Below are 23,114 nucleotides of genomic sequence, written 5' to 3' on the forward strand. Positions count from 1 at the left end.
TTGAATAGACGCCCTGCATTATCGATGCTGGTGCGTAGTGGATTAATGTCCTGTGTGCTTTCCTTATTTTTCCTGGTATATTTTTGGGCACTATTAATCTACCTCTGCTTGCTCTTTCTGATATTTTTAGTTCCATGATATTTTCTGCTATTCCTTCTATCTGTTTCCATGCCTGAATTATCATGTAGCGTTCTCTTCTCCTTTTCCAGACTATATAATTTTAAGAATTGTAGTCTTTCCCAGTAGTCTAGGTCCTTAACTTCTTCTATTCTAGCTGTAAAGGACCTTTGTACACTCTCTATTTGTGCAATATCCTTTTGATAGTGTGGGTACCATATCATATTGCAATATTCAAGTGGGACTACGAACATATGTTTTATAAAGCATAATCATGTGTTCAGCTTTTCTGTTTTGAAGTGCCGTAACAACATTCCCATTTTTTGCTTTACATTTTGCCAACAGATTTTGCTATTTGATCATTGCATAACATGTTCCTATTTCATCATCACACCAAGGTCTTTAACTGCTTCCTTATTTGTGATGGTCTCATTATTAGGTCCCTTATATGCATATAGCTTTCTTTCTCTGTCTCCATAATTTATTGATTCAAATTTATCAGAGTTAAATACCATCCTATTTACCTCTGCCCAATCATATACTTTGTTAAGGTCTCTTTGTAGAGCGTTCCTATCTTCATCACAAGTAATTTCTCTACTTATTCTTGTGTCATCTGCAAAACTACTCACTACCGAATCCTTAACATTATTGTCTATGTCTTCAATCATAATAACAAACAGTATTGCAGCTAACACCGTACCTTGCGGCACACCGGATATTACCTTGGCTTCATCGATTTCTCGTCGTTTGCAATAACTATCTGTTTTCTGTTGTGTAAAAATTCTTTTAACCATCTTCCTACTTTATCCACGATATGTGTTTTTCTCTTTTCTTCGCTAATATATTATGGTCTACTTTATCAAAAGCTTTTGCAAAGTCTAAATAAACCACATCTGTTTCATTTCCGCTTTTCATATTTTTGAATATGTTTTCACGGTGGACTAACAGTTGGGTTTGTGTACTTTTTCCGGGTACGAAACCATGTTGTCCTTTATTAAACAAATTATTTTTTATTAAATGTTTCATAATATTTTTCTTCATTACCCTTTCATACACTTTCATTATATGTGATGTTAGACTCACAGGCCTATAATTACTTGCCTCTAGTCTTGATCCACTTTTTGAAAGTAGGGGTAATATACGCTAATTTGTGCTCATCATATATCTTGCCTGTATCTACACTTTGTCTTAATAATATTGCAAGTGGCTTTGCGATAGAATGAACTACTTTCTTTAACAAAATAGCAGGAATCCATCAGGCCCTGCAGCAGCTCCATTTTTAATTTCATTAATAGCCTGCACAATATCAGCTTCATTAATATCTATGTCAGCTAAATATTCACTATTTTCATCCTTACTTCTATATCATTATCTTCATTATCTATTCTAGGGGTGAATTCTCTCTTATATCGTTCTGCCAGTATGTTGCAAATTTCCTTTTTTTCATTCGTTAATCTCCCTTCAATTCTCAGAGGGCCTATTTCTATTCTTCTTTTATTCATCTTCTTCGCATATGAGTATAATAGTTTGGGGTTTTTGCTTGATATTTAATAGGGTTTTTTCTTCCAAGTCAAGTCCCGTTTTTCATTTTCTTTTGATTGTATAATCTTTTTTTCTGCATTTTCTATCTTACTTTTTAGTTCTATAAACTTTCCATGCATTTTTTTCTTTTGCAAGACCTTTTTTCCACTTTCTGATTTTCTGGAACAAGATTCTTCTGTCTCTTGGTATGCATGAATGATGTTTACTTTTCTTCTTCGGTATATATTTTTCCACTATTATCTCCAATATTTTATATAATATCTCCGTATTTACCCTTATGTCCATCACTTACGAAAATGTTATCCCAATCTTTGTTTAATTCTTCATTAATTTCTGACCATTTTATATTTTTACTGTAGAAGTTGTATTTTCCATATCCTTCCCACTTTTTCATTTCTTGCTTATCTCTATTTTCACTTGCTTTGGAATGAACTGTTAATTCTATGACATTATGGTCTGAAATACTCGCATTATAAACTATTATTTCTTTAACATAATTCATCTCGTTCACAAATACTAGGTCTAAAGTATTTTCCTTTCTTGTTGGCAGGTGATTTATTTGTTGAATGTTGTATTCTAGTAGCATACTAATAGCTTTTCAAATTGCCTCTTATCTTCTGCACTACTATTACTCTCTTTTTTTATATGTATAAGTACAACCACAATCTCCTATTCGTTCTTTCCATTCTACGAAAGGAAAGTTGAAGTCACCAGATAGGAGGAATAGTCCAGTCCTTGTGATTTCTACATATATCATCCAATTTTTTCAATTTATTAAGTCAAACTCTTTAGTATTAGGAGGTCTATATATACTATGTTCATCAATTTTTCAGATTCAAATTCTACCGCTATTAGTTCACTTCTGAGTTACTATATTTCTCATATATTTTTTCCTTTGTTTTTTGTCTTTCCCATATATTGCGGTTCCCCCTTGATTCCTATTTTTTCTATCTGATCTATAAGTTTGGAACCCTTTTATTTGATCATCATTCCCAGTCTCTTGGGAAATACCAGGTTTCACTTATATTCATTATATCTATTTTCTTTTCATTTTGGGGTTAGTTCTTCTAAGTACTCTATTCTGAGTTACTCGTAACTAAACCCTGCGCATTCATCACTATGATGGTTTGCGTGTTTTTCTCCTTCATTTAATACTGATAGTAATAAGGATTTTCCCATGTGTCTTTCCTGTTCTGGTATGTTGTTCTTTTTTTTCATTTCCAGAAATTCTGACATTAAAAAATCCAACTTTTCCATAATATTTGATCTTCCTTCATCATAATTATTCATTTTGTGTCTGAATCTGCAATTTTCTCCGTTTCTGCAATATCCTCTTGCATAATAAATACAGTTATTATCTCTTGAGTAGAATTTCGGAGCTGAGAGAGAGCCTTACGGGCATTATCCTTAACCGCATGAGAAGCAATTCAAGACTGGGCACAGGTCTTAGGTCGATTATATCGTCGAATAAAAAAGGAAAACAGCAACCGCCATTCCTTCCACACAGTCGGGGAAAAATCCCTTAGCGGTTACAATAGAAATCTTTGGAAAACCCGGATTTTGGATTTACGTAGGTCTAGACTTATGCACTGATGAGGTCTACGGATGTCCTGGACTGGCGGTGGGCAATTTAGGCAGTATTTCTCAGAATGACACTTAAACGCTTTAAAGCTAAAACAGCAGAAATTAAATAACGAATGTTAATATTAATATCAACGGTAAAACAAGCTACAGAATCGATGAATAATTTGGTGGGAGAAAGATATCAAACAATAGAACAACCATATAAACTTTGGACACTTTTAGGAATTTTTAGCAGATTCTTAATACATCTGGCATCATGTGCTTTTTATGCTAGAAACTGGTTTTTTATAACGTGGCGTCAGAGCAACAAAGATAATGGAAGCCAACCTAATGTGGGTGTTATTTACACTATGGCGTCAATGACATATTATAATATGCTGTCTGAAAATAATCCTCAATTGTGAAGTATTATTTATAACCGCCCTTTTCCAAAAATAAATAGCTGAAATACAAGATTTCATTACGGAATTACTAATGATGCTTCTGGTTTCGAGGATGTACGCATTATATATATATATATATATATATATATATATATATATATATATATATATATATATATATTTACTTATATAAACGTTAATGTCAATATGAATATATTAGTGAGTATAAACTTATAAAACATTTACAATAAATATCGAAATTTTGATAAAAACGCTGATATTCAAACTTCAAATGGGTCACTCCCATGCGGTCTATATATATATATATATATAATATATATATATATATATATATATATATATATATACATATACTTATATATAATATATATATAATATATTATATATATATACATATGTATACACACATAAAACACAACAGACTTGGAGTTGCAGACCGTTGCAAGTCTCTCTTTAAAACCAAATTTAGACTGTTGTCCCAATACGCAAATCAAGATCAGGTAACTGGTTGCAATCAGGGAGAAGAAAAAGGGCGAGGAACATCATCGGAGTAAAAATTAAATTATGTTCCTATTCATAAGCTCTGCATCAAACCCAAAAGGCATAGCTTATCAAATGCAATTCCAAATGGGTGTAAGATGTGGTCCCATGGTATTTTTTTTTTTACAGACAAACATACATTCAGAGATCCAAAAGACAGGAGACGGGAGAAAATACTCTACTATAAGCTACTTACATCTATATGGAAAACTCCTCAGCACCACGTCAAACTCCCTGAAGTCCCTACCGGGGCAAATCAGCTTCTTCCATTCATCCACCAGCCATATTTACAGTCATTGGTCCGCCTTCTTAGTTTCCATTTACCCTCTTGCTCACATTTACAATCAACCTTCTCTTAAAATAATTTCAAAACCCCATTTACTACTTTCTGCAGTTTTTACCGAGTCTCCATTCAGTACTGTAACATCTGCAAATATCCGCGATTCCACTATTCATTCACTATTCATTTTCTAAATATACACCATTCCACTATTCATTTTCTGAATATACTCCATTCCACTATTCATTTTATTTATATACGCCATTCCAATAATTATTTTCTAAATATATACCATTCCACTATTCATTTTCTAAATATACGCCATTTCACTGTTCATTTTCTTTATATACGCCATTCCACTTATCATTTTCTAAATATACACCAGTCCACTATTCATTTTCTAAATATACGTCATTCCACTATTCATTTTCTTGATATACGCCATTTCACTGTTCATTTTCTTTATATACGCCATTTCACTGTACATTTTCTAAATATACGCCTTTTCACTATTCATTTTCTAAATAAACACCATTCGACTATTCATTTTCTAAATATATGCCATTCCACTAATAAATTCCTATATATACGCCATTCACTCACTATTCCTTTTCTAAATATACGCCTTTCCACTACTCATTTCCTAAATATACGCCATTCCACTATTCATTTACAACTTATTTTCTAAATATACGCCTTTCCACTATTCATTTACTACTCATTTTGTGAATATACGCCTTGCAACTATTCATTCATTACTAATTTTCTAAATATACGTCATTCCACTTTTCATTTACTACTCATTTTCTAAATATACGCCATTTTACTATTTATTCAGAACTCATTTCCTAAATATACGCCTTTCCACTATTCATTCATTAATAATTTTCTAAATATACGCCATTCCACTATTAAATCACTATTCATTTTCTAAATATACAACTCTGCATTTACATCTCATGTCCTTTTTCTGGCTTCTCGTATGTAACAATTCTGTGGCTCTCAGTTGAGAGAGAGAGAGAGAGAGAGAGAGAGAGAGAGAGAGAGAGAGAGAGAGAATCACACCATCCGTTTCAATGCTTTTAGTTAGTTCATTAAACTTCCTGCAGTTACTTCCCTTAAGTAGACATTATTCCCCCAAAATTCTTGCTCGAATTCGCCCGTCTCTTTTCAATACTCGCCCCATTTCTCTATCGCTTTTCTTTTCACTCCCCTATCCATCTTTTTCGTCACAAACTCTTACTTATCTATCAAACCTCTCGGTATGCACGACACGTTTGTCAGCTTTATTATACCTAAGTAAATTAACAATCTTAAGTTTAAAAACATGCTAAATGTTATGAAAAGATTATAATTCTCTCTCTCTCTCTCTCTCTCTCCTTCTCTCTCGTTTGACAAAATTCTTTTTATCAAAAGTAAATTCGCAAATATGAACTATGCTTAAAAGCAACTTCATGAAGTTCATGTTATAGCTCGTCAGCCAGTCTCTCTCTCTCTCTCGTTTGCCAAAATTCTTTTTTATCAAAAGTAAATTCACAATTAAACTATGCTTAAAAACAAGTTCATGAAGTTCATGTTATAACTCTCTCTCTCTCTCTCTCTCTCTCTCTCTCTCTCTCTCTCTCTCTCTCTCGTTTGCCAAAACTCTTGTTATCAAAAGTAAATTCACAAATAAACTACCCTTAAAAACAAGGTCATGTTATAACTCCAGTCTCTCTCTCTCTCTCTCTCTCTCTCTCTCTCTCTCTCTCTCTCTCTCTCTCTCTCTCTCCTTGATATTATCCAGCGGATTCCATGAAACAATATGGAGTGATCTATGACCTGTCAGAGGAACCATTTGCCTTAATCTAAACATGGAATTCTACGCTTCTAATAAAGACATCAGTAACCGAGACGAATATAAATGGTATGAATAACGGCGGCGAAGACATTAATACTTATGATAACAAAAGAACTCTAAAAATAATGTTGACAGCAGAATAATATATACAAGACAACGAGTTACTCATGCGTTGTAAGTATGATTTATTCAGAAGGAAAATTAACAGTATGTGTGGAAGAGCCAATGTGCCACCTCTGGGTGTAAGGCTACCTTTTTTTACCTTTATTATTATTATTATTATTATTATTATTATTATTATTATTATTATTATTATTATTATTATTATTATTATTATTATTATTATTATTATTATTCGACTCGATGTGAAGTTATAGTTATATTGCTAGATTATTTTCATTCTCATCAGGTTTGACAGCGAATAACTTTGACAATTTCCAAACTAGAATTTGAAATTGGAAAATATCACCGACATACACACGTACATCACACACACACATACACACACACACACACACACACACACACATCGGTCTCACTTTCGAATTCTCTGTCAACAGACCTCGAGCTGAGTTCCAGAACTCAGGAGTTTTATAGTTGTCCAATATTTGAATAATATATGAGACAAGGATTTAAAATAACAAACCTTTCATAAACTAGGAAGGACTCACTCTTATGAATATTCGTGGAAACAGGACTGAGAAATTAAAAGAATTGCTTCGACGATTTAAAAAAAATAATTTTCTAGACATGTTTGAGAAAGCTTCGACAAGGATGTCATTGAGGTACTCTCTCTTTACTACACAATAGCAACAAGGGCGTGATCCGACCTCCAGCTAACTCGGGACGCGTTCTAATTTTCCCCTTGTGCATGAGTTGTAAACATTATATTCCTAAAAATGTAATTGAAGAGAGAAGATCAGTGAATGAATAACTTTCACATTAGTTGTCAATGTAGCCCAAATTGATTTTTAGCACATCTACGTCAGGAACGCGCGAATTATATAATGTAATTCCCATCAGTCCTTTATTCTGTGAATATAAGAAAGTTCTATAAAAAAAACAATGATCAAGACTTAAAAGGCTTTTCTCACTGTAAGTACAAACGTCAAAACATGAACACTTTTCAAACTATAAATAAAAAACATTAAGACTTAAAGACTTTTCTCACTACATAAATAGAACTTAAACGCTTTTTTCACTATAAAAAGTAAACTTAAATACTTTTCTCACTACAAAAACAAACCTTAAACACTTTTCTCACTACAAAAATAAAACTTAAACACTTTTCTCAGTACAAAAACAAACCTTAAACACTTTTCTCACTACAAAAACAAAACTTAAACACTTTTCTCACTACAAAAACAAAAGTTAAACGCTTTTCTCACTATACAAACAAGGTCAAGAATTAAACACTTTTCTTACTACCTATAACAAACAAACATCAAGACTTAAACTCTTTTCTCACTATAAAACAAAACTTGAACACTTTTCTCACTATAAAAACAAAACTTAAAAACTTTTCTCAATATACAAACAAACTTCAAGACTTAAACACTTTTCTCACCATAAAAAACAAAAATTAAACACTTTTCTCGCTATACAAAAAACGTCCAGAATTAAAACACTCTTCTCACTTCAAAGCAACGTCGTCAAGAAATAAAGTGTTCTCGCTATAAAAAACAAAACTTAAGAAACTTTTTTCACTATAAAAACAAACGTGTAAAAACCTAACCACTTTATATACTGACTACAAAGGCAACGACAACGAGATCTTATTAACCAATCAAAAAGCCTTCTGGAAGTTACAGCACTAACAAAGAAATAGAGAGTAATACTAATAATTTTGGGGGGTGTGGGGGCGGGGGGGCGTTCGACGCAGTTTTTCCCAAGGGTTTTTCCGATCACACCCCAGTTGCCGAGCTTAATCTAGACCAGCTGTCTCAAAGGGCCACAGGGGATTACAAAATATGTCATTCTGTCTAAAAACATCGCACGATTCACAGCCAGCTCCTGTGAGCTTGCATTTTCTCTGACCTGTTTTTATGGCATCAAGTGTTTTAATGTGTGATATTATGCTCTAGGAATTGCCCGAGTCCCTTCGTATATCTCCCCTTCTTTTAGTACGCACGAGGCAACCTCTGTCTGTCCTGTCTGTCTTCTGTCTGTCTTTCTGTCTGTCTGTCTGTCTGCTGTCTGTCTGTCTGTCTGTCTGTCTGTATATATATATATATGGATATATTATATATATATATATATATATATATATATATATATGCTATACATATATGTATACATGTAATAACCCCAAAGTCATAATTAACTTCTCGATATATTTACACGTATAGATACGTTAGTATCTATATAAATGTGTACTTATATATATATATATATATATATATATATATATATATATATTATATATATATATATTTATATATATATATATATATATATATATATATATTATATATATATATATATATATATATATGTGTGTGTGTGTGTGTGTGTGTGTGTGTGTGTATGCAGTGTAGATAGATAGATAGATAAACAGACAGACAGACAGACAGGTTGCCTCGTGCGTACTAAAGAAGGAGAGAAATTCGAAGGGACTCGGGCAATTCCTACAGCATAATATCACACATTAAAACACTTGATGCCATAAAAACAGGTCAGAGAAATGTACGTATATACTATACTCATAAAGGAGTGAGTGTGAAAGTGGGTATAACAAAATCGCCGAATAAAAACCACAAACACTTCTCAATGAATAAATTAATCGAAGTTAAACTAACAACCAAATACTGACATTCAGTTTTAACTATTCACTTAAATTACCACCGTTTGTATTAATCTCTCTCTCTCTCTCTCTCTCTCTCTCTCTCTCTCTCTCTCTCTCTCTCTTTTACGTCCATGCACTGCGTTTTGAACAGTCACCAGAAAGTCAAACAAAAGAACCTCGCTCACTGCAACGCAGTTCCGGAGGAAACACTTGAAAGCCATTGTATTCGAGTGCATATTTTTCACATCAATTCGCTCCTGTGAAATTTTAGACTCTCAGGGACACAATGACACTGTGACGCAACATTTCTGCAAACCGGAACCTTTATCGTCAAGAGTCGGGCGAGATGTAATGTCATGTTATTTTTTTTATGTGCTGCGTTTAAGAATATACATATAAACAAGTAAAAAATGCATCGAAAGTTTATCCACGCAATCGAGTTTTCTGTAGAACGTATAATGCTGTGTGAAACTCTCAGCTACGATTAGGCGGTGGCCTGTCTTACATCGTTGCCAGACGAACGGTTTTGGCTAACTTTAAACTTGAATAAAATAAAAACTACTAAGGCTAGTGGGCTGCAATTTGGTATGTTTGATGATTGGAGGGTGGATAATCAAGATACCGATTTGCAGCCCTCTAGCCTTGGTAGTTTTTGAGATCTGAGGGTGGACAGAAAAAGTGCGGACGGACAGACAAAGCCATCTCAATAGTTTTCTTCCACATAAAACTAAAAAGAACAACACAAGACCAAACTTTTCCATAAAAGATAAAATACACAATTTGGGGAGAAGGTCAAGCGCTGGGACCTATGAGGTTATTTAGCGCTGAAAGGCAAATTGAGACTAAGAGGTTCAAAAGGTGTAACAGGAGGAAAACCTCGAACGGAGACATTTCTGGTCTTATATTCTTTCGCGAGGTTTTAAAATAGATTCATATGAAAATGTTCCATGAATGAAAACTATTCAAAAATAAAGGATAAACATCTTTTCCAAGGACAATAATTTGCTTCCACCAATTTTTAAGATAACCTCATTTTTTTTCTAGGAATGTCAAATGTACGTAAAGTTAGGCCCAGTCACACAGGTTGTCGTGTATTCAGTATTTTCTCAGGAGACCAATACAAGTTCTAAAGTATTCCTCCTACTTTCTCTAAACAACAAAAACAACAATGATAATAATAATAATAATAATAATAATAATAATAATAATAATAATAATAATAATAATAATAATAATAATAATGTTCTAAAGGGTCCACAATAATACAAAGTGTTAAGAGTCCGTGTATAATTTTTAAGACTTTACAAAGTCTTAGAGTTTTCCCTAATAATAATAATAATAATAAAATAATAATAATTAATAATAATATCTCAGAAGAAGTACCTCTTTCAAACAAAATTTTTTGGAAAGAATGGCAGCATTCTTTTTAATAATAATAATAATAATAATAATAATAATAATAATAATAATAATAATAATAATTTTAAGAAGAAAACGCTCTTTCAAAGCAAAACTTCACTGAAAAGAAGTACCATTCTTTTTAATAATATAATAATAATAAATAATAATAATAATAATAATAATAATAATAATAATTTGAGAAGAAAACGCTCTTTAAAGCAAACTTCACTGAAAAGAAGTACCATTCTTAAAAAAAAAAAAAATAATAAACAAATCCTATTCTACAAGAACTCACCGCTACAGACGCTACTGCTGCCAAGGCAAAGACATGACCTTGACTTCTATTTCTGCTATTACTACAGAGGGACCCGACAGGCAGTAAGTCAACAAAGGAGAGAAGGCGAAAGGAAACAAAAAGTTAAAACCACTTTCGTTCTCGAAAACCAGCCATTCATCGCTACTACCAATCCACCATACGTAGTCCCGTTTTCCAGTCTCATTACCCACCAACCTGATGCCATTTTTATTAAAAAATATAAAAATAAATATCAATATAAATCCTACAAGGAGACACCCGCCGACGTCCACCTCCGCTCGGTCAAGAAAGGACGAAGCAGAGGGATGCTATAAGCGTTGCCCTATGGCTGGGAGACTGGTTTACCCGAGTGCCCGCAGGGGAAAAGTTCGGTGGGTACCACAAGGCGCAACCCTGCTGCTCATTCCAACTTCTTCCCAGCACGAAGAGAGAGAGAGAAAACCGTGATGAAATAACTAGCTATTTCCCTTGAAAGGTGATTCCTTTTAGGAGGCTAAACTGCCTCGAATCTAATCTTATCATTTGTCTTTGTCCGCCAACATCCTTTATTTACTCGATAAGCACCGTCTCAAGGCTCAGACCAGCGTATCATCATCATCATCATTCCGCATACTTCCATGTTGATGAACGAGGCTGGGTGGGCCCAGCCCGGATGATGCCAAATCTAAGCGCTGAGTTCGTTACCCTAAGACTATTGGATAAACGTGTTTTATATAGTAGCCCATTCCAGTAATTACCTAATACGATGACGTAATAAACTTTATGTTACTGACAGCTATTTTTATCAGGCCCTGATGCATGCAAATGTTGTGGATGGCTGCCAAAATGATCAAAAATTGGAAGAAGACATAGATGAGATATAAAAAAGTCAGCAACATAGGAACGTATGAAGGGATTGTTGAGCCAATTCTTCTTAATGGAAGTGACGTGTGCATGCTAAATGCAAGCGAAAGATAAAACAGATTGAAGCTTTAAAATGAACAGCTTGTGAACTATATATATCATAAGAAAGAACTAAAATGGTTAGAAACGTCGAAATAAGTACAAGTGGTAAAAAGGTTAGCAATAGGTGACCGGCTGGAACAGAATGGGGAAGTGTATGTTTTGTTTGGTTTAACATGGCTAAGGCGACGACGTAGACGTAGAAGGGCCTTAATGGTTGAACTGCTCAAGGGTTCAATAAAACAGTAGTGGATGGCACAATGTGGGCATATGAGTCTCGACTGCCTGCTGATGAGCCATCAGTTTAGGTGTACGAAGCAGTTACTTCCGTGGAACTTTTCTGATGAATAGGCTCATCGACAATATGGCAGTTCACTTGTGAATGTGGCACTGAGAATGATCTTGCTTCTCTCTGGAGCCACCCATTTAGAGGAAGTATATAGATATTTAAGACAAACAAATACAAACTTTATATATTATATATATAAGTGCAAAAATTAGATTAATGACTATATGGGTCCATTACACCCCCATAGCTCATGTTCAAAAAATGGAATGGACTAACAAATAGGCATGTGATAAAAAGATGGATACAATACTTCATTATGCATGACAATCTTAAGATTATTTTAGAATAAGCTTCACTAAGAATCTTTCCTTCCATATAACCATAATTGATGCAGACACTCCTTGTACTTTGTTACATAACAGGAATGAATCAAACATATCCTTCCAAAACAACCAACCGCTGTTGTTTTGAGGTTCAAGCCATAACTAATCCCAACTTACATACTTGCAGATCATGAAACCAGCATCCTGACTCATGAACAAACGGTGCTTGCTTTACTTGCATTTTCAACTCCTCTCGATGACAGGAAGTTGATGTTTCGCCTCACTGCCTTCTAAAGCTTCCCGAGAGACACCTGTCTTGGACAGAACTGACATCTGGAGTCGAAAAAGAATTTCTCTCCGTACACAATGCTGAATAAAGGGCAAGGTAGGTTGATTCTGATAACTTTATGGCAAGGTAGGTTGATTCCAATAACTTTTACGGCAAGTTAGGTTGATTCCAATAACTTTTACGGCAAGGTAGGTTGATTCTGATAACCTTTACCACAAAGGGAGACAACTGCACATTACATATTCTGTAGGAAATTAAGATGTTTGAAAATACACTAGTTTAATATTCTATTTTTATAACTGGTTCACGATACAGATCCGTTTCTTTACAGGTTATTGGAGCAATTAAAAAAGAGTGAGTTGTAATGGCATCTTCTGTCCCTTTTCAGCTGAACTCAATGGTGCTTCCACAACCGACCCTCTGTGCGCTTGGGACCCTGACGCGGCAAGACTATTGAAGGTGGTGGACAGTGAAAACCTGGAGGCTCTGGAAGCCCTCTTGGAATCTGGGGTGCACGTGAACGGCCATGGAGGCTCATTCCACGAGACGGCCCTACATCGGGCAGCACAGATACGATGGACATCAGGGGTCAGCTTCTTACTTAGCATGGGGGCATCAGTCTACGCTAAGAACCAATTTGGTCAGACTCCACTGCACTACGCTGCTGCTTCGAGGTCTACCACCTGTATCAAGCTACTCTTGGAGAATGGCAGACCCGGCATCTTAGACCACACAGACATGAGAGGTCACACTCCGCTCCACGATGCCTCGGCCTCTGGATGCCTAAACGCCGTTAATATTCTTATTAAAGCCGGTGCTTTGGTTCATGCCAAAGACGCCAATGGCGAGACCCCACTGCATAAAGCGGCAAAAGCCAGGTCTGTGGTTTCGATGGTAGCACTACTCAATGCTGGGGCAGAGTTAGGGAGCAAAGACAACAATGGTGAATCTGTGCTGTCCTACACATTGTTGCAACTCCCTGGCACAATGGATGCAGTCTTCGACCATTGTATTGTCACCAATTCTTCAAAAATAAACACCAAAACTTTAGAAGCCTCAATGAATTTTCTTCCATTAACTGGGTCATATAAAAAGAATCAAGTGCAAAACTTGCAAACATTCGTTGACATGGGCCATGCTAAGCTATTAAGTCATCCACTTCTAGAGACATTTTTATTCATCAAGTGGATGAAAGTGCGGAAACTCTTTCTTATTGAAGTTATATTCTATTTACTATATGCAGTGCTGACAACTGTACTGAGTTTCAATAAGTTTGTGTGGGACACTAGCTGCAATAGCACCAACGCATCAGCCTGCGCATGTTCGACGGCTAACCACGTTAATTGTAGCGCAAGCATTAGTCCTCTAGATATTAAAAGTAACAACGCTCTTAAGGGTCTGGTTGTGTTCCAGACTGGACTCATCCTACTACAGCAACTGCTGTCCATCATGCAAAACAAGTTAGCCTGGATCCGGTCCATCTCAGGCGTCCTTCACGTCATCATCGCCTTCCTAGTCTTGCTGGTTGTACCGAGCTGCAGCCCAGAGGAATGGCAGCACCACTTGGCGACGTGGCTTCTGCTGCTCATGTGGACGGAGTGCATGCTGCTCATCGGGCGCTTCCCCAACTGCGGCATCTACGTGGTCATGTTCCAAAGGGTGGCGACGGTCTTCCTCAAGATCTTCGCCATTTACTTCTGCTTGCTACTCGCCTTCTCCTCGGCCTTCTACATCACCCTGAACTGTGCCAAATCTGAAGGGGGTGAAGGCGGGTCAAATGTATTCAAGAACCCGCTGCTCACGTTCGTCAAAACGCTCACGATGATGATAGGCGAGCTGGACTTCGGGACTGAGTTTGTGAATGGCCTGTCCCACCTCGAATTCACGGGTCACCTCATCTACCTCTTCTTTGTCATCCTGGTGTCCATCATTCTGTCGAATCTACTCGTTGCTTTAGCAGTTAATGATGTGCAAGTAAGAAACTCATCTGCTTTTTTATCATAATATACACCAGTATGAATTATGTATAAATTACTTTGTTCAACAATATTTGAAAAGTTTCACTTCAACTGATAATAGAAAATAAAACTAGTCAAGATAAATCAACTAAAATATGACAGGAAGCCAAAATTGCTGTATAAAATAGAATAGTAATAAAAAAAATTTTTTCTTTATGCTTATCAAATAGGAAACTTAAACATAGAAGGTAAGGAATTTTATTGTTTTCATGAAAATTATCTGCAACTAGTAAAATCTTCTTGAATCAAGTTTGTGTGTGTGTGTGTGTGTGAGAGAGAGAGAGAGAGAGAGAGAGAGAGAGAGAGAGAGAGAGAGAGTAGTCCTAGTGACGTGTACTCATCATATAAAAAAAAAGGAGTACTGAAAAAACTTGGGGCAGATTCCAAGACTGTAATTAATTTTACATAAAAAACTTAAAAAAAATGTTTATTAGAAAGAAGGTGGCAAACTTCATGCCACACTTTGAGGGAGTTATATCAAATTTACAATAAGAACCCCTCCCCCCAAAAAAAAAGGTGTGTCACTATATTCCTGGTTAAAGGGCGAGACAAAGGTCTTGCAAACAAAATGTCTAAAAAGTACTTTAGAAATTCTCATATTTTCTTAGGATATCAGGAGATGAAAGAAGAAGAAAAGACACTCACATAGGAAATAAAAAAAAAGGTCTAATATTATGACATTTCGAAATGAAGAGTAAGTTCTAAAATTATGTTATGAGATTTATAAATTAAGAAAGAAGTATTGGTCGAGTAACCCCCAAGTTCTTCACGTCCCCTTCCATATTCCTTCATGTATCACAGGATTCAATACCCTAGTGCAACCTCACCCAATCCATTCAGCGCCATGTCATAAGTAATCTATCCCAAGGTGCCATGCCATGTCTTAAACATAACCATTCCTAGGTTAGGGTGTCTTTCCATGCCTCACTTAATCCATCCTAAGGTGCTATGTCCTATCTATTCCATCCTACGGTGCTGAGAACTGCCGAAATAATCCTTTGGTGCCATCCAATGATGCTACTTCGTATCTAAACCATCCTATGGTGCCATTTCCTATCTGAACCATCCTGTGGTGCCATTTCCTATTTGAACCATCCTATGAAGCCATTTCCTGACTAAACAAATCTATGGTGTCGTTTCCTATCTAAACCATCCTATGATGCCATTTCCTATCTGAATCATCCTATGATACCATTTCCTATCTGAACCATCCTATGGTGCTGTTTCCTATCTAATCATCCTAAGAAGCCATTTCCTGACTAAACCAATCTATGGTGCCATTTCCTATCTAAACCATCCTATGATGCCATTTCCTATCTAAACCATCCTATGGTGCCATTTCCTATCTAAACCATCCTATGGTGCTGTTTCCTATCTAATTCACCCCGTGCCATTTCCTGCCTAAAACATCCTATGGTGCCATTTCCTATTTAAACCATCCTATGATGCCATTTCCTGCCTAAACCATCACCTATGGTGCCATTTCCTATCTGAACCATCCTATGATGCCATTTCCTGACTAAACCAATCTATAGTGCCTTTCCCTACCTAAACCACCCTCCGGCATTTAGCCCCAACTAATCCATCCTAGAATCTCACGAGTACCAATCCACAATCCTTGCCTTGATATGTACCAGCTCTTTACAGAATACAATAAGTGATTTTCCCCTGTATTAAGACTTCTTACAACTTCTTTCAATCTCGACAGGGACTGAGGAATTCTGCCCACCTCGAGAGGCTGATCAAACAGACGGAGCTGGTGTTCCAGATGGAGAGGAACTGCGCGACGGCCGCCTACATAGCGTCCTACGTTAAGATCCCCAAGTACGATTGACATTCTAATGTCAGGGCTCCGAAGAGCTCCCAAGAGGCTTGAAATTCAAGTCTCCAAAAAAGATCATGTTCGTTAAAAATGAGTAGCAGAAGGTAATGGGAAATGGGAAATACAGAGAGAAGTTCCTCGCTGGACCAGTGGTTTTCGCGCTCGGTTGCCAATCCGGTGGTCCGAAGTTTGAATCCCGGCTTGGCCAACGCGGAATCAGAGGAATTTATTTCTGGTGATAGAAATTCATTTCTCGGTATAGTGTGTTTCGGATCCCACAATAAGCTGTAGGTCCCGTTGCTATGTGACCAATTGGTTCCTAGCCACGTAAAAATATCTAATCCTTCGGGCCAGCCCTAGGAGAGCTGTTAATCAGCTCAGTGGTCTGGCAAAACTAACATATACTTAATACAGAAAGAAGAGATTCCTTATTTAAAAAGAAAAAATATATATAATGAACAAATGAATAAACAAATAGAAAAAATGTAAATAAATGAATTCAATCAATTTATTTAATTCATCAATTTAAGTTTTTCTATTTGTTTATTCATTGCTTATTCATTTGTTCATTATATTTTTTTTCTTTTATAATAAGTGATTATCTCTTCTTTCTGTATTTCCCATTGATCTGTTACTCCTTTTTAATGAATATTATTTGGAGGCTTGAATTTCAAGTCAATGTCGCCTGTTGGCTTGTTCTGTATGAATAGGGCTCAACTGCTAAATAATAATAATAATAATAATAATAATAAAAAAATATGGAGGTCATTTTCAAATGCAGGGTCAAGATCGGTGTATTTATTTCTATATTTCAATTTTACAGATAAATTATGATACCATTGTCATCAAATTCATTAACGCTTTCTCTCTCTCTCTCGCTCTCTAAGCTCGCTACAAGACAGAGAGAGAGAGAGAGAGAGAGAGAGAGAGAGAGAGAGAGAGAGAGAGAGAGAGAGAGAGAGAGACCGTTAATGACTTTGATGACTATGGTATCATAGTTTATCTGTAAAATTGAAATATAAAAATACAAACGCTGATCTTGACCCAGCATTTGAAAATGACCTCCATGGGCGCTCTTCTAGCCTGTTTAAGTAGTACTGAAAAAGCCGCTATTTGAAAAATACAGAAGAATCTTTACAGGGGTAGCACTGCTGAAGTAGCCATTACTTTTAATAAAATATGTTTGAGAGAGCGTCTGCTTCCTAATGATGATAATAATAATAATCAAAGTCAGTAACTTAGAACTATTTCTGATAGCCAAATTCATAGCTTTCTATATTATAATTAATGGTTAAGATCTTAATTGATAGTTCATATAATTCTAATGGGTTCCTATATTTGGAATAGTATAATTATGAAGGAGGAGGGGATTCAATCTGTGGCTAAGTAATGATCTTTCTTGCTGATATCCAGATTCTTTAGCTTTCTATATCATAATCAATAGTTAAGATCTTAGTTGATAATTCATATAATTCTAATGGGTTCCTATATTAGGAATAGTATAAATATGAAGGACTAGGGGATTCAATCTGTGGCTAAGTAATGATTTTTCGGTGTATTAATCAATAAACATGTCTTCCAGATTGAATGACCTTCTCATGAAGGTTGCTTACCTCTGCAAACACGCCTGTGATGAAAACCGCGTGTTTCTGTTTCCAAATCATCCAAAAAAGGTGAGAAATATTTCTGTTTCCATATCAATCAAAGAAGGTGAGAAATATTTCTGTTTCCATATCAATCAGAGAAGGTGAGAAATATTTCTGTTTCCATATCAATCAGAGAAGGTGAGAATATTTCTGTTTCCTTATCAATCAAAGAAGGTGAGAAATATTTCTGTTTCCCTATCAATCAAAGAAGGTGAGAAATATTTCTGTTTCCAAATCAATCAGAGAAGGTGAGAAATATTTCTGTTTCCCTATCAATCAAAGAAGGTGAGAAATATTTCTGTTTCCAAATCAATCAAAGAAATTTGGAGATATTTCTGTTTCTAAATCATTCAAAGAAAGTTGGAAATATTTCTGTTTCCAAATCAAAGGTGAGAAATATTTCTGTTTCGAAATTAATCAAAGAAAGTTGGAGATATTTCTGTTTCCAAATCATCCAATGAATGTGAGAAATATTTCTGTTTCCAAATCAATCAAAGAAAGTTGGAAATGTTTCTGCTTCCAAATCATCCAAGGAAGGTTAGAAATACTTCTGTTTCCATATCAAACAAAGAAAGTTGGAGATATTTTTGTTTCCAAATCATCTCAAAAAGGTGAGATTTCTGTTTCCAAATCATCCAAAAAAGGTGAGAAATATTTCTTTTTCCAAATTATCCAATGAACGTGAGAAATACTTCTATTTCCAAATCAATCAAAACTAAATTGGGGTAATTAATAGTTTTGCCTCACCAATCTACTTTTATACAAGTTCAGACATTTTAGTATGTTCACTCATCTGTCTGAAGGCAACTTTTAAACTGACTGCTTACTCCTTTTCCATTGATTTTAGATCATTCACTGTCTAAGAATGAATACAAATTACATCTACATAACCGGTATCTTTCATATACCTACATTATAACAGTATTCTGTTTTATAAACATATCTGAGATTAACTGATAAATAGGTAGAAATTTCAATTACGAGGGCACAAGTAATGTTCTTTAAGGTCCACAATAATATACTGATGGTAGTAGTAGTAAAATCTTATAAAACTATAGTTCTATAAAATGTTACTACTACTACCATCAGTATATTATTGTGGACGTTAAAGAACACTAAAGGCCCACAATAATATAATGATGGTAGTTGTTGTAGTAGTAGTAAAGTCTGTTTTATAAAATTTTTTACTATAGTAGATTCACATCAACCGTGCATTTGATGTCTAGGCCAGTCCCTTACGACGATCCTGATTGGCTGTTGATAAGCCAATCACAGGGCTGGAAACTCAGTCTCTCTCGAGACTGAGAGAGCTTTCAGCCGTGCGATTGACTTATCAACAGCCAATCAGGAGCGTCGTAAGGGACTGGCCTAGACATCAAATGCACGGTTGATGTGAATCTACTATAGTACCACCATCAGTAAACTATTGTCAACCTTAAAGAACATTACCTGATAAGTTTATCCAACACGGAAGGTTACAGACGGTTCTAAGACCTCAAGAATTTTATTTATTTTTTTTTTTTCTAAAGCTACAAACTAACGGACCTCCTCCTTCCAGGCGACCAGGCTCTTCATAGCGCGAAACAAGAAGTGTAAAGACTACAACCTTCCCTCCCACTTGCTGGCCAACGTGATGGAGTGCCTCCGGACGCGGGAGGTGGACACGACCAGCACCACCAAGAGCAGCATGAAGATCAAAAGGGGCAGCCGCATCCGCAGGGGCGACTACCACCGCAACGACAACGAAGAGGTCAAGGTCAACATCAAGGACCTGGAGGCCAACATGTCCGACATCGTCAGCGAGAAGATGGAGGACATCGTCGAGTCCTACGGGACCCTCAACAAGCGGATCACGACGCTGGAGGACAAGTTGGAGAAGGTCCTCGACCTCCTCCTCAAGAACAGCGGGGAGGCGACCCCGTCGCCGCCGCCGCCGCCGCCGCCGCCTCCGGCGAGCGCGAGTCCTCCGAAGGACGCCAGAGGGGAGGAGGAAGAGGACGAATCTGGCTGTTAGAGCTCCTCTCGAGGATGGATGGATGGACCTCAGCTTTTCCCAAAGCCTAGAAAAATAAGTTTAAAAAAATGCGCAGAAGTTTCTTCGGTGCAATCGAGTTGTCTGTAAAGAGTATAATGCAGTATGAGCCGCGGCCCATGAGACTAAACACGACCCAGTGGTGGCCTGTTCTATATCGTTGCTAGACGCACGGTTATGGCTAACTTTAACCTTGAATAAAATAAAAACTACTGATGCTAGAGGGATGCAATTTGGTATGTTTGATGATTGGAGGGTGGGTGATCAACATACCAATTTGCAGCCCTCTAGCCTCAGTAGTTTTTTTTTAGATATGAGGGCGGAAAGAAAAAGTGTTGACGGACAGACAAAGCCATTTAAATATTTTTCTTTTACAGACAACTAAAATAAGTGCCATGTTTTAATAATAGCTACAAGCTCATCCGGCCGCGAAAGTCGACGTTTCGTCACAAGAAACGTCTGTTCTTGTGTGGCCGTGGAACTATTGACGACTTCGCGTTACTGGCATTCGTGATCGGTTAACGTGATGCTATCTGTGATCTTGTACATAGAATCTTTACTACACGAATTACACAGTCCTTAACTCTAGAAGTATTCGAATGGCTGAACTTTCTCGTGGCCACTGGAAGACGGCTCAAGTCACGCCATGAGTGGTTTTTATTTAAAATAACTTTAATTATTTCCATATTAAATTAAGCATTCATCAATTCTTTTTTTCTTTTTTTACTGAAAGTATATTTAATAGTCTAGCGGTTTGACACTTCTGGTGTGAATGGCTTGGAGACTTCAACAGGCCTTGATAGTCATATCTAATCATACGAGACATAAAAACTCTTTTACATTATATAATTAAGTGGAGGCGTTTTCGGTGAATTGTGAACGCTCTCATCCACATTATCAGAGAACTATGGTCTATGAATATTATCATTCATATAGATTTAACTCAAAGTGAAAATACTTGTGGTGAAACCATTATTTTTATTACTAAATATACTCCATTGAAAGTGAATGTGCTGTCAGTGACCCGTGAACAATTACCTTGATATATTTACAATGAACAAAAAAGCAATAAATGTGACCCAATGAAATATACAAACAGTTCAAAACAACAGCAAATGACTTAGATGTTTAAGCTGAATTAGTGCATAGGATAAAAGGTGTACAAGAAAATGAACGAAAAGCATATGCGTTGTGATGTTCCGGTAACAGCAAATACGAGAAGACTGGATCTTCCAAAAAATATTATAAAAGGTGCTTTTCCTGAAGAATACATCAGCTATTGAGTGGTTCAATGACAGTCGTGGCGTAGCCATGCTACTGATGTATGTGGTGAATTTAGGCAACAATAAACTTGCTAACCCAAACGATTTTATCAGACGACGAACTTTCGGTGCAAGCACCAATCCAAACACGTCAAGATGGAAGGGGCATAAAGCGCTTGCAAGCGCCCAAAAGAAACTCTTGTTAAGGTCAAGGAGGAATAACAGACGACTCATCTGTGATGTTACGTTAGTGCCAACTGTGTATTAAGTGCCTGTTGACAGTATTAATGCCATTAAATATTAACAAAACTCACGTAAAAAAAGTTTGTTTGTCACTTTATCCAGTTCTCCCTGTCTGGGTCCTAAAAATGAAAGCATTGCAGGTACTGGGAATGAGGGAATAGTTCCAACTTATAAATCCATCACTGTTTAAAATAAACCATTGTATTTCAAAAGTATCTACATCAGTATGCAAGAAGCATATTAAGCAACTAGCCACGGTAGTATATGTCTGTTCAAAACCCATCTGAGATAACATCTTTGAGTGCCAAGTAACATTACGTTACAATGAAAACTTTGATAAACATTCAGTTTAAACCAAAATTCATAAGCAGAGAATCACGACTGAACTGTCTTAAATTTTAGAGCTGAAAGACAAGAGTCAACGCTGGTATAAGGCCACGATGATTAAGCTACAAGACATTTACTGGTTTTATCAAATATTTCACATTTTTTATGAGACTTCCAGTACAACCCATGATTTCTGAGACAAACTATCGGTTGATTCTCCACATAAACAACTATACGTACGTACTTAAATAACTCAAAAAGAATACACAATCACTAAGATTTTCGACTTGCTACTTGATTTTTTTTTAAACCGAATTATTATTATTATTATTACTATTATTATTATTATCATTATTCAGAGGATGAACCCTGTTCATATGGAGCAGGGGCCAGTGACTTGAAATTCAAGCTTCTAAAGAACATGGTGTTCGTTACGAAGAAGCACAGAAATATAGCTGAGAGTATTCAATTGTGTCCAGACAAGCCAGACATGTAAATGGTGTACTATGTATAGTACCCGAGCACCTGATTTCGGTAGCTGATTCTAGGTTTCGAGTGCCCATATGGCAAGTTTCTCGCTGTGGAAATGCGCTACGCATTGGTGAGAACCACCAGTACAGATTTCAGAGTTAAGTCGACTTTGTTGTATTCATTCACGACCCATTTTCTTTGCTCTGACTTCTCGCATTGATCTATCCATAACGATGTAGAACAGCCATGGGCACATACCCCCACTTCCAACATGTAGAAAAGTTGGAGTTTTGCATAGCTATCATCTGAGATAGGCTGTGTTTTCATAAGTCAGATTTTCTCATTGGAACCAGACATTCTATGGGTGCACCAACACTCCAGTGAAACATACCACAAACACCGTTTGCAACTGGTGCCAACTGATTTTCCAGTCCAAACCACGAATGCATATCCGATATACTAGGGTACTCAGGCATAGGAGATTTCTTTACAGCAGCAAGTTTATCCTCTGATGGCACATACCTATCCAAACCAAGATTATAACCAACAAGATTAACATCTCTTTGACGAAATTGGAACTTATTAGGATTTAATGTTACCTCATTCCATTCGCAAGCCAAAAGTAATTCATAACTGTGCCA

The 23,114-nt window shown here is 36.2% G+C and overlaps 2 protein-coding genes across 3 annotated transcripts in view; one reads left to right on the plus strand and one right to left on the minus strand.

Annotated features, from left to right (window-relative positions):
• LOC135195000 (transient receptor potential channel pyrexia-like) overlaps window positions 1–21,755 on the plus strand; it is a 112,261-nt gene extending 90,506 nt beyond the window's left edge. For both annotated transcript variants that reach the window (XM_064221268.1, XM_064221270.1), the window contains 5 exons: window positions 12,551–12,748; window positions 13,041–14,626; window positions 16,379–16,494; window positions 18,075–18,165; window positions 19,697–21,755. In XM_064221268.1, coding sequence (XP_064077338.1) covers window positions 12,730–12,748; window positions 13,041–14,626; window positions 16,379–16,494; window positions 18,075–18,165; window positions 19,697–20,152 — 2,268 coding nt within the window. In that variant the 5' untranslated portion in view covers window positions 12,551–12,729 and the 3' untranslated portion in view covers window positions 20,153–21,755. The remainder of the gene's footprint in view (window positions 1–12,550; window positions 12,749–13,040; window positions 14,627–16,378; window positions 16,495–18,074; window positions 18,166–19,696) is intronic.
• Window positions 1–23,114, minus strand: part of LOC135195001 (tetratricopeptide repeat protein 1-like) — a 297,291-nt gene that overhangs the window by 152,367 nt on the left and 121,810 nt on the right. The gene's annotated exons all lie outside the window — the stretch shown is intronic.

The sequence above is a fragment of the Macrobrachium nipponense genome, chromosome 15 (assembly GCF_015104395.2).
Source record: "Macrobrachium nipponense isolate FS-2020 chromosome 15, ASM1510439v2, whole genome shotgun sequence".
NCBI lineage: Eukaryota > Metazoa > Arthropoda > Malacostraca > Decapoda > Palaemonidae > Macrobrachium > Macrobrachium nipponense.